This window comes from Mauremys reevesii, linkage group 10, assembly GCF_016161935.1.
Source record: "Mauremys reevesii isolate NIE-2019 linkage group 10, ASM1616193v1, whole genome shotgun sequence".
Classification (NCBI taxonomy): Eukaryota; Metazoa; Chordata; order Testudines; family Geoemydidae; genus Mauremys; species Mauremys reevesii.
Genome location: NC_052632.1, coordinates 75,530,887 through 75,545,956, shown reverse-complemented (window position 1 = coordinate 75,545,956; position 15,070 = coordinate 75,530,887). Strand labels below are relative to the sequence as shown.

The following is a 15,070-nucleotide window of genomic DNA, read 5'->3' as shown; positions in this document are numbered from 1 at the left end:
GCACTTCCCAAGTATTTAAAACAACAATAATTCTCTCTCATTGCCACACTTGTTAGAGAAATAGCTTGAGTACAATGGTATGAAATGGGATCAATGTTACAGACTGTTTCCTCACAAAATCAGACAGTTATAATTTCAATATACATCTTTCTCCTTGGGATCTGGCAGCAGCTTTTGAGCACTGGAGACTCAGGTATAATTCTCCTCAGTATGGAGCCACAGTCTCTCAGACACATCACAAAGGTGACCCTCGAGGGCTATGAAAGTGGGCGAGGAATGTGATGTCTGTCTACTATGTAAGTTACTTGAAGGCTAATGTAAATCCATGGACTGGCATTTAACTTTGGGAGGAGCTGTTCAAAGGGACAGCACCTCAGAAGTCAATACAATTGATGAGATTGAAGTGCTAGACCCCACAGTGAAGGGAAGAAAAATTGTCTCTCTCCTGGACCAAACACAGCAAGGGAGACTACTTGCATCACCCTCCAAAAGGCTTTTTATGTATATGAAATAACTCTTCTGTGCAGAGATACTTGGAAGCCTCAACTTTTCATACAGTGATGAAAAGTCTTGAAGGACTCTGTTCAAATGAGCAACAGCTACTCTGTGCAGAAAGTTGGCACAAATCCCTGTCAAAGATAACATCAAAGAAGTAAGGAACAGCTGGAGAAACCCTGATGAAGAAAGGCATATATATTCAGTATCAAAGGGTTATACTGAATATCCCACTGAAAAGACTTTTGGGGTTTTGAAACAGTCAAAGTCTCAGGATGTTGCATGCTTTGCCAATATCTCTCAAAGGACCTCATTGACATTATAACTCAGTTTCTGTGAGAGTTCAGGTCTTCAGCCATCTTGCAAGTTACATTCTCTTAGACACTGGCCACGAGTTATTTTAAAAGAGCTCTGAGCAGCTGATAGTCAACTATGGGTTCTTGGGCTGCCACTACTAAATGCCAAAAAGACTAATAAAAGTCCAATCATATGCATTCAGGGGTAAGGCCACAGCTCACGTGGCCAATGAGATGGAGGGGAATTCAATATTAATGTGTTGATCTGCTCTCAGCACTCATTTGCATGGCACATTCAACTAATGCCAGGTATTTCAGGTATTTTTTTTCTATCCACAGACAGGCAGGTTCTTGCCAGTGCAACCCAAATCACTAGTGTGTGTGTGGAGAGGTGGGCAAGGTGCATAGATGCAGGTTTCTTAGGCTCATCTTTAAACTATATTATGTATTACAAGACCAGGGCCGGCTCTACAGTTTTCGCCGCCCCAAGCAGCGCACCAAATTGCCGCCGGTCCGCGGGGGCAGTCCGTGTGCCTTTAGGGCGGCAGGCACGTTTCCGCAGTGGTGGCAATTCAGCGGCAGCTTCTATGTTTAGCTGAAGCTGCACTCTAAACATAGAAGCTGCCACCGAATTGCCGCTGCTGCGGAAATGCGCCTGCCGCCCTAAGGGCGCACGGATTGCCCCCACCACCCGTGGCGGCAATTCGGCGCGCTGCTTGGGACGGCGAAAACATAGGGACTGCCGCCCCTTGCAGAATGCCGGCCCAAGCACAAGCTTGGAATGCTGGTGCCTGGAGCCCGCTCTGTACAAGATATAGTTTCCACCCATGGTCTGATTTACGTTCCTAATCTCCTGCTGGTTTGGTTTAGGAGGCACAGTCAGCAGTGAGAAATGGTCACAAACAGGTGTCTGTACATTCTCCCATTGCAGGGAGAGTGGCATAGGACATGATACATTTCTTAACGTCTGGAGACCTGATACTAACTCTGCTTCAGGACAGACTGGGGCTGTGCAGCTCCCCTCTGTTCAACTCCAAATGTGAAAAGGATTCAAACTGTTTTTAAAGTGGGTTGAAAGCCTGAGGATATCCGCAAGAAAATTAGGGGATGGCAACATCCATTATGGAGCTATTTATTGCGATTGTGAATTACTTAAAAAGGGAACACCTAGCTTTTTCATCTGTACTAAGTAAGAATTACATAAAGATGAATAGGGCATTGTAGATTGTCCTGCATTATAAATACTTCTACCAGTCACACTGAATGCAGGACTCGCTACACATAACACACAGCGAACTAATGAAAGATAACAGCAGCTATCATATCAAGGAACATTAGAGTCAACTGCAGGGTTAAATAAAGAGTCGGAAGTCAGAAACCTGGGTCTTAGCAGAGGGAAGGTCAAGGTGCTGTGATAGCTTGAACTGTACAACTAAACGAGAATGGAAACCAATGAATGAAAGTGATTTTAGATTTTCCATTTAGAAACCAATTCTCGGTAGAGAACTGGGATATATAATATTACTCCCATCTAATAGCAGAAGACTTTAAGAAATGCATGTCCAGCTCCGATACAAAGATTTTAAAGGGCTGGAGGTTGTCTACTTATTTCTAAATTGCAAGACTTTAGATCCTCTGAGATATAACTTGGACTGTTTTCTTGCTCTTTAAGTGTCTTGGTAAACTGGTGCTGCACTTGGGTAGTCTATTTTTAAAATCTCTCTACCACTCACAATACATGTATTCAAATTATAATGTACACCTATCAACAATTAGCAAACCATTACATATACTTCCCAGATTAAAAACCAACATGCACTGTAAAACGTGTAAGTTTTTCAAATAGTTTAATTATTTTTATGACCTACTAAAGCAGAGATCATGAGACTGTCTATTGCTCAAAATGTAGTCCTGCAATCATGGAAATTAATGGCAATCTTAAGGGCCTGACTCTCGATTATGCTAAGGATTCTTCAGACTGATCCAGTAGTGTAAACACACCTTTCAGGAGGTGTAAAAAGTAATTACAAACCCTTTTGTTATAGAGGTAATTTCCACCCACTTCAGGGCACCTGTATGTTGCCAGAGAGGTGTAAAGGAGCTTTAGTATAAATGAGAATAAGACTTCTGGCTCCCTTTTCCTCTTTGTAAAGGCCTCTATCTCACTTGAACCTCTCCTGTAGAATCCTCTTTCTCTACAGCATGTTTTCCTTCATACGGGGAAACATACGACAAACACTTGAACAAACTATTTGTTCACTCTGTCTAAAAATTGGTGACTGCAAAGGATTTGCAGTTTAGGCTGCAGAGCGGAGCTCACCTCCCTGTAAAGTGTACTCTGTCACTGCTCTGCTGAATGCTCCCAGCCCGGCTCCATTGTAAGATGCCACCTGGATTTCATACTGAGTCCAGATGATCAGGTCTTTCACCAAACAGTAGTTAATCTCTGCGCTGGTGATGTTCTTATAGTGATACTCCCCAGGGAGGCCTGCCAGGCGATACCTGCATACAGAAAAGGAAAATTCAATGCAGTCAGTTAAAAGGCATCAATTATAGCAAATGCACTGACTGGCAAAACCGCTTCCTCTCTGAAGATGCAATATTCAAACTTTTACTGCAGAATTATACAAAGGATAATAGAACGTCCTCAAAAACAACAGACTAACCCCTGATAAGATCATACCCTGCTTGACTGCTATAGTATTTATAATCTGATTTCACTGAAATTACATGCTCAGGGCTAAACAAAACTGGCATTTTATCCTGTTATGTCTGTAGAAAAATTATAGCTTTTTAAATGTGGCTTGTCTAGTAAAAGCTGTGATTTAGTATCAAAAATATCACGGACAGGATTTTTATCAGGGTGCTGATGTAAATCAGTTTGAGAAATGTTTTCTTCCTCAGCCTCAACCTGAAAAGCAAGAAGATCTCAGTAGCGTCCAGGCCTTCTGGTCGAAGGGACTGTCAGCTCAAGCCTGCATCAGGAATCCACTTTCACAGAATGATTATAACAAGGCCTGAAACAGGGGTTGCCTAGGGACTGAAGGTCTTGCTAAAGAGTGGGAATCAGAAGAATGGTAATACGGAGATGAAACAGTTTGCCAAATGAGGATCACTAATATAGCTCTATCTATATAGTGATGAACCTCTGCCAAAGAGGTGGAGCAACTGAATACATTTCCCTGTAGGAGGAGTTATGGAAAATAGAATTGATTTGGATGCATATTTTAGAGCCTTTTTTTGGTGTGTCCTTTTGCATTCTGAGAATCCATTGTTTTCTATAATTATCATTTCCTCTCAAACAAGCCTTGGAAATTTGAGTGAGACTGTTTGCTTTTTTCCCTTTAGGAACAAGCTGTGTAGTAGATACGTACAATATGCTAATCAACATATCAGAAATAAGTAGACCAAATGGCATTATGACTTGCAAATGAAGCACTGCTATTCTGTGAAAAGGCAACTATGGGAAGGTTTGGATTTTTATTCATCATACTATTTTTATGCTGTTTTAAGTCAGCCCCTGCTTAGCAATAACTAAAGGCTTATCTACATGAGAAAGTTTCATTGGTTCATTTACGGTGTGATTTTTAAACCAATATAAATTTAATCAGCGCAATCCCTGTGTTTAGACAAGGCCTAATTCTCAGAGATTTTGTTGTTCCTAGAGAGATCTCAGTGCAGCTCTTGATCACCCAATAGCAGTGATACAGACAACCCCAAAGAGTTGGGAGAGCAGTGTGGCTTCCTGACTTGGTCATGTTTTGTATTGAGACTACAGCAGCATAGCTCCATGAAATATTAACAGAAAATCACAAGGCAAATATAGCAAAGCAATGTCAGGATCTCCCCCTGGGATTATTAGGTGGCTCTCTCTGCATCCATTCAATGCAAGACCTCCCCTTCCTTCACTTATGGGATGATAGGAAGGTTGTATGAATCTTGGCAATGTCAATTCTTTGCTCAGCACTCTGTTTTCTCTCACAGGTAGCAGTCAAAGTGTGGAGTGCTCCCGTGGTCTAATCTACCGTGCTCTTAGCATGACACCCCTATAAAAACAACACTCTGCTGATGAGAAAAAGAGCAGAGGAAAAAGGCCAGTTCAGAAATGTTATGTCCTAGTGATTTTTCTCACCATATATATATTTGGTGTATATTGCACAGGCTTTGTGCAGTGCACCTTCACTTTTAAGATCAGGCATTCTGTCAGTTTAAGTCCAATACATCCTCTATAGTGGGATTCTATGCTGCAAAGACAGAGCAATGGACCTGATGTTATCGTGGGTCTTTCACAGCCTTAATTTCAAAAGGCACCTTTAATACAGAGCTACTGTAGTCTAACTCAGCTGAAACTAGTACAGAAAATCCCTTCAACAGCAGATACCTTCCTGTAACCCTCACATTTTGAATCCCAAGAACAACCCTGGAATATTACAGGGGAAAGTTTTGTTACAATTTTAAATTCCTGTTGAATGGTTTGTTTCCCTACTCAGGAGCCTAGACATAATAATTTAAATGTCTAAAGAATGTTTTCAACAAACTCGTACAGACTGATGACAATGGACTGGATAACTCTCTACTATTATGAAAAGGGATGTTAAAGAGAGGACAGGGATCAATTATGCTAATTTTGCATGAGCTGCAGAAGGAAATGTTTAACCTACAAATTAGTCAGCATGTTATATGAAACAGTCAGACAGTAGAACAGGCTGGGAAGGGTAGGGAGGCTGCAAAATTGCTATCTCCAGAGGTATTTAAGGGCAGACTAACTACCAATCTATTAGGGCTGGTTTAGGAATAACAAAACCAATCCTGTGACAAGCAAAGGAATGGACTAGCTGTCCCACTAGAATGCCTTTTGATCCCATTCATTCAACAGTATATCAGCACCAGAGAAATTGTAACAGATTCTCTGATCCACCAAGGTTGCTTACCAACCAGACATGTGAAGCCATCTTCCTCTGTAGGGAGAAATCTTCTAAAATAACCTCCCTCACCAACCCTCAAGTAAATGGGGAGGAAGGGACATAGTAGGGGCAGAAAGGGGCATGGCAGAGCTGAGTTCCACCAAACAGGACACTATGCTGCCATTAGGGTCCTCAGTAGTGTAAGCAAAGAGCAGGACACCTCCTGTTCCACCACAACCAGAGCCCTGAATCAGGGAGCTGCAACCAGCTCCCCATTATATCTGTGCCCAGTAGAGAATACGGGCCTGCAGCTTTCCCCAGCAATCCATCTGAACTCAAAGCTTCAGCTTCAGTCTTTGGCATATTGCAATTTTGATTCACAGGCTTTCACCAAGAAATGTAGTAAACTGGCCAAGATTGATGGCGTGCAAACAGTGTTGCCTACAGTTACCGTTTGTTATTTATAGATGGACCCACAGATGTGCATGACACCATAGTTGCTGCAGACAAATCCCTGCCTAGAGGAGTAGATATCTATTTTATAGACTAACACACAAAAAGATGACAATAAAAAAGGAGTGGTGGAGAAAGCATACCATAGAGAGAGCTCACCAAATACGGTATGTGTTGTGTACACATCTTTTCACTTTAAAAAATATTTTTTTACAAATCGACATTTGAAAATCTGCCAGGTAAGAAAGCTGGGGTGCAGGAATATAGTCAAGAGTTATATAAACCACCTTGTTGTATCCTCTGATTGGGCATACAGACCTCATTGCTTGGGTGACAGGGAAATGGTTAACATTCTTCAGCTGTGTCTGCATTAGGCTTGGCAGGAAATTTCCACCCTCAGCAATACCACCAAAGCAGTTCCATCAAATGGTAGCAAAGTGGTAACACTAGTGTAAAAAGGGCACTAGCACTTTTACCACCATATCCTTTAGCAGATTTAGAGGACTAGTAAAAATGCCACCAGACATCTGTATTCTGTCTAAACTGGGGCTCCAACCTTGCTTGGTACTATACCAGTGGTTGTACAATCTTAGATTTCCCAGAAAAGAACTGTGTAGACAAGGCCTTCCTGAGCAGAGGGAATGCCACGGCTGCCTGCTCTCACTGCAGGGACAATTACGGAGCCACCTGGGAACCATACAATCACCGAGTCCAGTTGGACTGGTTACTGACTCCCAAAGAGACTAGAAAATGAATGTGGTCTGGGAAGTCTCTCAGTCTGAGCATACTCTGTTTTAGGAACCACACCCTCTCCATAGAGAAGTGGAAAGATTGTATTAAATAAGTGGTTTTCAGTTACCCATTTGAAGTCTCTTTACGTTGATTTAGTATAGCTGGGCTGCAGAAAGACTATTTACTTAATTTATTTTCAACTCCAAACCTTAATCTGGCCATGGCTCACCTGATCTGTCACATCCTCTCTACTTTATTGGCAGTATCCTTGTTCCTCCAGAACCCAGAATGCCACTGTTCCACTTGTGTGACATGTCTGACTTAAATTATGAGCTCCTTGTGGTAGGGAGTCTCATTTGTCTGCAAAGCACTATGCACACATGGCACTGTGCAAATAATATCAAATGATAAATTAGAACAGAATTAGATATTGTCTTTTAAACATTCTCTCTTTTTTATTTGTATCACACCGCTAGGATGTCCACACACTAAGACATTTAGCGCCAGACTTTATATTAAGATCCCTCTAGGCCAGAGCATAAGTCACTTACCTTAGGATGTACCCATGGAGAACCCCATTATGTTCACTTTCAGGAGGAGGCTGCCACTGAACCATGATAGACTGATTGGTACGTCCACTCGCTACTATGTTTTTAGGAGGAGCGCTGGGAGGTTCTTCAGGTAACATCAATCTAAGCACAAAAGAATGTGATGGGATGTGGGCGTTGGGAGAAAAAGAAAGCTCTAGCATTTTATTTTGTGTCCACTAAATGTGAACCAGCTTTATTTACTTAAGTCCAAAGACTAGAAAGAAGCTTAATGCTGATCAAACTACTGATGACTTTGCATGAAATAGTTACAACAAATCAACATAATAGAAAATCAGTTAAGCAAGCAACAAGGAGGACAGCTGAGGTAACCTTATTCTGTCTGAATCCCCCATGCTGTTCCAATTGTATGAAAACATTACAAGCCTGAATGAGTTAGAGCTCAGATCAGAATCTGTGACTCCTTTGACTCTTTCAATATTTTTCATATCAAACATTTACATTTTGAAAAAGCCATTTAAACCTCAGCTGTTCTACAATTCATGCTCATAGCAAGCTTTGGTTTATAAAGATAGGGGGATGCATCTGAAACTAAATTTGATGAAGCCATCTTTCTATGCCACAACTGAAGTAATTATAGAAGTGACATGCAGTGACTGGGTGAGTGCTCTGCCCAGTCCAGAGTTAACCACTGAGTCTTAAACAGGAAAAAATATTTTGGCCCTACATGCATTCACTTCATCTCCTTCTATGATCCTGTTTGATTGTTACTCTGCAAAGATGGATGCACCTCTGTCCCCAATGGATGCAGAATGTGCTGCTGGTGCTAACTGCCAGTATGGCTAAATACTGCACAAAGTTCTTAGGCACTTCATGTAACCAGGGCTGTCCGCTGACTGCCCACATCCCCACGCTGTGGTACAAAAGGTAACTTCATTTTAACAATTCTGAACAACTGACAGATTAGGGGTTACTTCACATGCTGTGCATTTTACATAGGGATCTACTTTTACTTTACCTGCTGGTCTCAGTGCTATACTGGCCCTTGCCCACCTGGTTAACAGCGCACATCCTAAATTGGTAGGTACGGGCTGGAGTTAATCCACTCACAGTGATACTGGTCATCTTAGGGTTAACATTTGATAGATGCACTTTCCAGGGAGAGTCTGGTGGAGGAACACACACACATTAATAATATTGAGGTGCTTGTTAGAAGCCCTTAAGAAAGTGAATATCTATGACTGCAATATGCTTCCTTTAACTTCTTTCCTCAGAGGAACAAAAGAAACCTTCCTATCTACCCCCATGGTTAGGTAGATTGCACATCTGTCTACTGGAAAGGGATGCTACACTTGTCACTGTAATAACTAAAAACTGTATTCATTAACATTTTAATAAAAAGAAATGAGCATAATAAAGACAGATGGGCTGTGTATTTCGCGACCCATCTGTTTAGCAGTCCATTACACACCACACCTATGAGTGTCTCTGACTGAAGGGCTGTAATGAAATTCGCAGCTAGTCTGCAACATTTTTCTACCCAGCTTTCTAGCAGGTGTGGAAGAGTGACTCTGTCAGCCAAATTAGCTCTTTGCTGCAAGGTCTGGGAAGGCTTCTACATGCCTGGATGTTTTCTACAGATGTATTGTCTTATATTCAGTCTAATAATTTCTTAGGTTGGCTCCTTGGAATAAACTGCTCCGGCAGTAGTGTAAAACCTCCACTGTCAGTTCACATACTTCACACACTGAGCTTCTCTGCTGTCTGAATTACATTCCCGAGTTTCAGAGAGGTGAAAAATGAGATATGTTGGAAATTAAATATTCTGTCATCTTTTCACCTTAGCATGTCATATTTCTTGTACACAGTAGGTTGCAGGGCTGCTACTAGCAGGTCACACTTCTGTACCAGATATGAAGTGGCCATAGAGCTCCTTCCTTATAGTGAACAGATGTGGCTGAGATTAGCTTAAATAAAGTATGGTATACACTGTGCTACCTAGTGATAGATTAGTACAATACAGATTAGCATTCCATTATATCTCCCCCTTAAATTCTACATTCCTACCATTTACAAAATTTACACGATCATGCTTTGAAGTTCAGAAGAGATTAATCTGCTAAGTGTCACTGAATCATACTGGTTTTCTAATTACATGATCTGAATGCATAGCAATTTAGTCATCTGGCTATCCATTTGCTGCAACAATTGGCTATGTTCAGTTTGGAATCTTTGACTCATCATCGTCTTGTTCTATGTCTGACATCTGTAGAATTTTCTGATTGTTCAGTTCTGAACAAACTGTAGATGTTGGCAGTTTCTGTTGAACTCTTCGCTGTTGGCTTCCATCACATGTTCTGAACACCGAATTCTTTTTCTTTATGACAGCTGAAGTTTTTCTTTCCAATTTGACATGAACTCAGTCACCAGATTCTAGACGTGGCAGTTCTGAGTTCTGCCTGTTGTAAAAGTGTTCATAATCTTTTTTTCTTTTCTCCTTTTTATCCAATTTGGCAACTCTTCATGTCTGGCCACTTTGGAAAAGACTCTCTCAGGTTGGAACAGCAGTGCTGAGTGGTCTTCCCAGCAGAAGTTGTGTAGAACTAGACCCAGTAGCTGCTCTTGCTGTTATCTGTAACTCGGAGCAAGAAATGGCTCTTCCAGCAGTAGGATTTTCTTGACTGTTTTTACCACTCTCTCAGCCTCTCCATTCACTTGTGAGTAATGTGGACTGTTCGTAATATGATCAATCATATTTCGTTTGGAATGACTTAAATTCTGCTGCACTGAATTGTAGTCCATTGTGTCACTAGTTGTTCTGGAATACCAAAGTGAGCAAAAGTGCACTTGAGCTTAATAACACTGCATCATGCTTTGTCTTTCAAGTTAATTATTTCTATGCATTTGGAAAACAGGCCAGTATGATCAGGTAATGATGTCTTCTGAATTAGCATAAATCTGGAGCTAGTCTCTTCCAAAGTCTGTCTGGTAGAGGTGTTTGTACACTACATCGTTCAGCATTGTCTCTCAAGTTTATTTGTACTGGATCTCCTTCCAAAAGTCCAATATCTTCAAACTCCTCTGTCAAGTTCTTCCACCTTTTTCACTAGGCCCATCATGGCTATCATGCCTAAGAAGGTTGTTGGTCTTTGATAGGGTTACCGTATGTCTGGGTTTTCCTGGACACAGCCTCTTCTTGAGCCTCTCTCTGTTCAGGTGACTTTTCAAATATCAGGAAATGTCTGGGGTTCTTGCAGAGCAGACAAGCGGCTGCTCAGAAAGAGCCCTGATTGGTCCACTTCCTAACTGGTCCCTCCCCTCCACCTGCAGCTGATTGGTCGATTCCCCCAAAAGCCACAGCTGAATTCCACCCACCCAGGTCCCAGCTCCCAGCCCTGGGGATGAGGTCCCACAGGGAGGTGCTGACTGACAACTGTCACTGCTTGCACCAGCTGCCCTCACACCATGATAGGAAGCAACACCTGTGAGGACCCCCACCACAGGTTCTCCCTCTAGCACCTCCAACTGTACCCCCTACGCCATCCCTCCATTCCGGCAATGTCCTCTTTTTGGGAATCTGAAATATGGTAACTCTAGTCTTTGATCACATGCACTCTGAATGTAAAGCTATTGTTTCTGTGGTGAACTGACCCATGCAGTTCAAAATACCTCCAGGACAAGTCAGAACTGTTAGGTAACTTCAGCTCCGGGGGTGAGGGTGGGGTTGAAGATTATTGTAAGTCCCTTCAGAGATAACTCTGACATCTGCTCCTGAGTCAATTTTAAAATCTTTCCATGCATATTAAGTTTCACTCTCTAGACAGGCTCTTTGTCATCACTAAAGCTACAATTTTTTCAGAGGTGGCGGAAGTCACAAAATCTGACTTCCAGACCTCTGTCTTCAGCCTGCAACAGCTGGGAGGTACAGGGTCAACCTCCCCCTCCCCGAACTCCGAGCCCACCACAGCTGGTAGGGGACCCTGGAGCTTCGAGCAGGCTCCCGCAGCTGTCTAGCCACTGCAGGGCCATGTGGGGACCCCACAGCTGAACTCCCCATTTTGTCATGGATATTTTTAGTAAGAGTCATGGAGAGGTCACTGGCTTCCATGAATTTTTCTTTATTGCCTGTGACCTGTCCATGACTTTTACTAAAAATATCCATGACAAAAATCTTAGCATTAGTCATCACACATGATAGATCCACAGAAATAACGGCTATTCATCATCCGTAATATGAAGCTCCTTGATTTAGTGTGGCAAACAGCTGCAAAATATCCATATTTTGCACATTTATTACACCTTGCACCTTTAGCTGGACATGCCTCATCTCAAGGGATATGACTTTCCACATTTTGTGCATTTTGGATGAAAGGCTTTGGTGTTTGACTAGAATATGTCCCTCATAACCTGGGAGTTCTTTTCCCTTGCCTCAGGGTTCTTATGGTAATGACTTGTAGCAATCCTGCTGCATCTGTTAACAGCATCCAAGATAGTTTATTATTTTTCGAGTTTGATAAGTTGCTCTTGGTTTTGCTGTCTCAGCAGCTCAGACAGCTTTGCTATTTGAATAGCTGTGTGTACAGTTAAGTCTATTTTAAATAGCACCTGCTGTGAAAAATTTTTATCTTTTAACCCACTAATAAGCCTGTCTCTGATATTTTCATGTTTTGCAGTTCCAAAATCAGTTTTCAGCCAATGCATGCAGAGCACCTAAAAATATTCAACATTTTCCCCAGGTCCTTGAAATCTCTTGATGAAAACATGCTCCTTCATAAACCACTTGTTTCTGAGAAAGTATGCATCAAACATAGCCAGAATGCTTCATAATCATCTTTGTGACGGTCTTCAGTAAAGGCAAAGGATTTAAAGATATGCTCTTCCTGCTTCCCAATAGCATAAATTCTTCATTTTCCTTATAGAGTTTTGGAGCAACTGATAATCATGCAAAATACTGCTTCCCGTCTGTCCATTGTGAAAGTTTGTCAAAGCTGAAACTCTGAGGCATTGAAGAGTGGCATGTTGATGAGATCCTTTGTTGCTTTTTTCCCCCCAGTCTGCAACCTCTGTTGCTTTTGTTCCTTCTGTTTCTGTTTTCCTCTGGCACTAGTTTACTTCTGACACCACATCATGTATTTCTTGTACATGGTAGGTTCCAGGGCTGCTACTAGCAGGTCATGCTTCTGTATTAGATATAAAGTGGCAACAGAGCTTTCTTCTCAGAGAGGGACATACCCAGTGATGAGCTGCCAAAATCTTAACAATCGGTTCCCTATAAAAAGTTCTGATTTAAGGGGGAGGAGCAGGGGAGGGGCCAGAGAGAGATCGTCGTGAGGCCGGGGGCCCCTGCAGGGCCTGGGCCAATTGCCCCACTTGCCCCCTCCCCTCTCCTCTGGCCAGCCCTGGAGCTTGCAGCAGCCCTCCCCCGCTGGGCCTCTCAAAAAGCGGCAGCAGGACGACTCCAGAGCTCAGCTGAGCTGCCCAGCTGGTGCCGGCGGCTGGCCACGCTGCAGCTGGGGGGAAGCGGGGGAAGGGCCAGGGGAGCCTCAGCCTCCCCAGCTGGGAATCCTGGGAACAACAGGATGGTCCAGCCCACAGACCAGAGTTCTTTGCCCACCCTCTGGCCCTTTAACAACCGGTTCTCCAGGGAGGTCTAATTTTAGCAACCGGTTCTTGGGAACCTGTGGGAACCTGCTCCAGCTCACCACTGGACATACCAGCTGTTCACTAAAAGTTCCTTTAATGCTCTGCCAGGTATGGCTGAGGGTAGCTTAAATAATGTGTGTTACAGTGCCACCTAGTGGCTGAACATATATACAGTTTAGCATTCTATTACATAGCATGGTGTCATATATTCTCCCCCAAGTCATGACTGGGGCAGTCAAGAAGAGGTGACATTTGGTTCTTGTCAGCGGATTTAAAGACTTGTTCAGTTTTTAATAATACCAGCTGTTTTCACGTTCCACGCTTAAAATTACAAACATTTCTGAAAACAACTGAGGAACTAGCCAGAGATTTTGGCAACATATCTGTGCATATGGTTCAGAACTGCACTGCAGTCTCTAACAGATCACCTAGATAAAGCCATACACTGCCTGCAAATGAAGATGAGATGTCCCAAATGTGTTAAATGTCACCAACATACAAATCACTAATTCAGTGCTTTGCTGGCTGGTTCTTTAACAAGTTAAAACCCTCTCAGGCTTGATGCCAGTTGGGCTACAAAGGCTGCATCTTTTAATTATTCAAAATATATTTATTATAGTAATAGCTTTCTGAGAGCAAAGTCGTCTTAATGTGATTCCTGACACAGCAAGTAGTAGGAATCCTGGATAGATACTTGCAGAAGAGTAGATTTCTCACACCAGGTGGTGTTTGTTTGGCAAAGGCTTGCTAACAGTGATCTTGACTACAAGAGCTTGATAGCAATCTACATTATGAGAATATGCTTACTCATATTTACTATGAAAACCATAGGCTAAGTTCTCTCTTTGCACCCTTTACTTTGCTTTTCATAGAACTTCTCCTATGACCGTGGCCAAACAACTGTTCATCTCACTACACCCAAGTGCACAATGAAAATTAATGGGAAGCAGGAGTTAAGGTATGGCTGACTTTAGTAAGCTCCCTGAAGCCACTTAATCAAGAAAATGGAAAAGCACACACAAACAAGAATGCTGAATGCCCTTAAATGAGCTAATCCGCACTGGTCCATTTCCTGGAACAATTCAGTTTCATTTGTTTACTGCTAGTGTAAACACCACTTGAGAGTGCTTAACCCAAACAGTTCGATCTAGTGAACAGTTTGATTCAACAACGGGGCCTATTAATCTCCTCAGCACCTTGGGGCTCTGCTCTGTTTATATACTGCATCTGCAGAATACTTTATTTATTCTTTTTCCTCTCCTGGTGGAAGATAAAAGATCTGGCAGGAAGGGAGATTAAACTGAAAACTAATATAAACGAACCCTATTCATCTCCTGGGCACTCTGATTTGTACAGGAAAAGTGGTTTGGGGAGGATTTGCTTGCTCATGGAGCAGCGGATACAGCAGGTTTGCAGAGTATCTTTAAAATTTAAATAGCAAGTCTTCTCTTGACAATCAATAAACTAAACCCTTTGAAAGGCTGCTCTTCCAGCTTAAATGCACAACCAAAACAGAATTAGAAAGAAACTTGTTTCACCATGTAGAAGGACAATTTTGACATAGAAAACCTTCAATAAAAATTTCAACATCCACTTTCCCTTCTTTCAGGGATTACTGTCAGTCTCCTGACCCAGAAAGCCTGGAGAAGTTCTACAATGACAAAAGACTTGCCAGGTCAATCTATTAAATAAACCTCCATTATATTGAGCAGACAGTGCTAATCTTTCATTTAACTTAAGCTGTCCAGAACATACTCTGGGTTCCGCTCACTCGGTCTTCCAATTTAATTGCTGTTGGCTGAAAAAGTTTCTCATTTAGTTGTCAATCTGCTCAAACATGCTGGCTATTTTGAATTAGTGCTGTCTTATCTTTTTTCAAATTAAGCGCCATGAAAATAAGAAAGTGACTCTATACTTGACAGGTCAAGAAATCAAATGGTAAAGAACTTCTGTTTTGATTGTCAAAGAATTTCTGTGTTGGAGGCTCTTATTTGACACC

At 42.1% G+C, this 15,070-nt stretch overlaps 1 protein-coding gene and 1 long non-coding RNA gene across 22 annotated transcripts in view; one reads left to right on the top strand and one right to left on the bottom strand.

Moving 5' to 3' along the window:
• Positions 1 to 15,070, bottom strand: part of SDK1 (sidekick cell adhesion molecule 1) — a 656,852-nt gene that overhangs the window by 143,550 nt on the left and 498,232 nt on the right. For 19 of the 21 annotated variants that reach the window (XM_039493139.1, XM_039493140.1, XM_039493143.1 and 16 more), the window contains 3 exons: positions 8,447 to 8,594; positions 7,432 to 7,572; positions 3,112 to 3,293 (listed from right to left, as the gene is read on the bottom strand). In XM_039493139.1, the coding sequence (XP_039349073.1) occupies positions 3,112 to 3,293; positions 7,432 to 7,572; positions 8,447 to 8,594 (471 nt within the window). Of the gene's footprint in view, positions 1 to 3,111; positions 3,294 to 7,431; positions 7,573 to 8,446; positions 8,595 to 9,268; positions 9,309 to 9,495; positions 10,670 to 15,070 lie in introns of those variants that run through there. The other 2 variants (XM_039493155.1, XM_039493156.1) reach the window with 2 other exon arrangements.
• Positions 9,737 to 14,980, top strand: LOC120374000. The gene is made up of 3 exons (XR_005585847.1): positions 9,737 to 10,145; positions 13,944 to 14,029; positions 14,681 to 14,980. It is a non-coding gene; the product is annotated as an uncharacterized LOC120374000 (long non-coding RNA).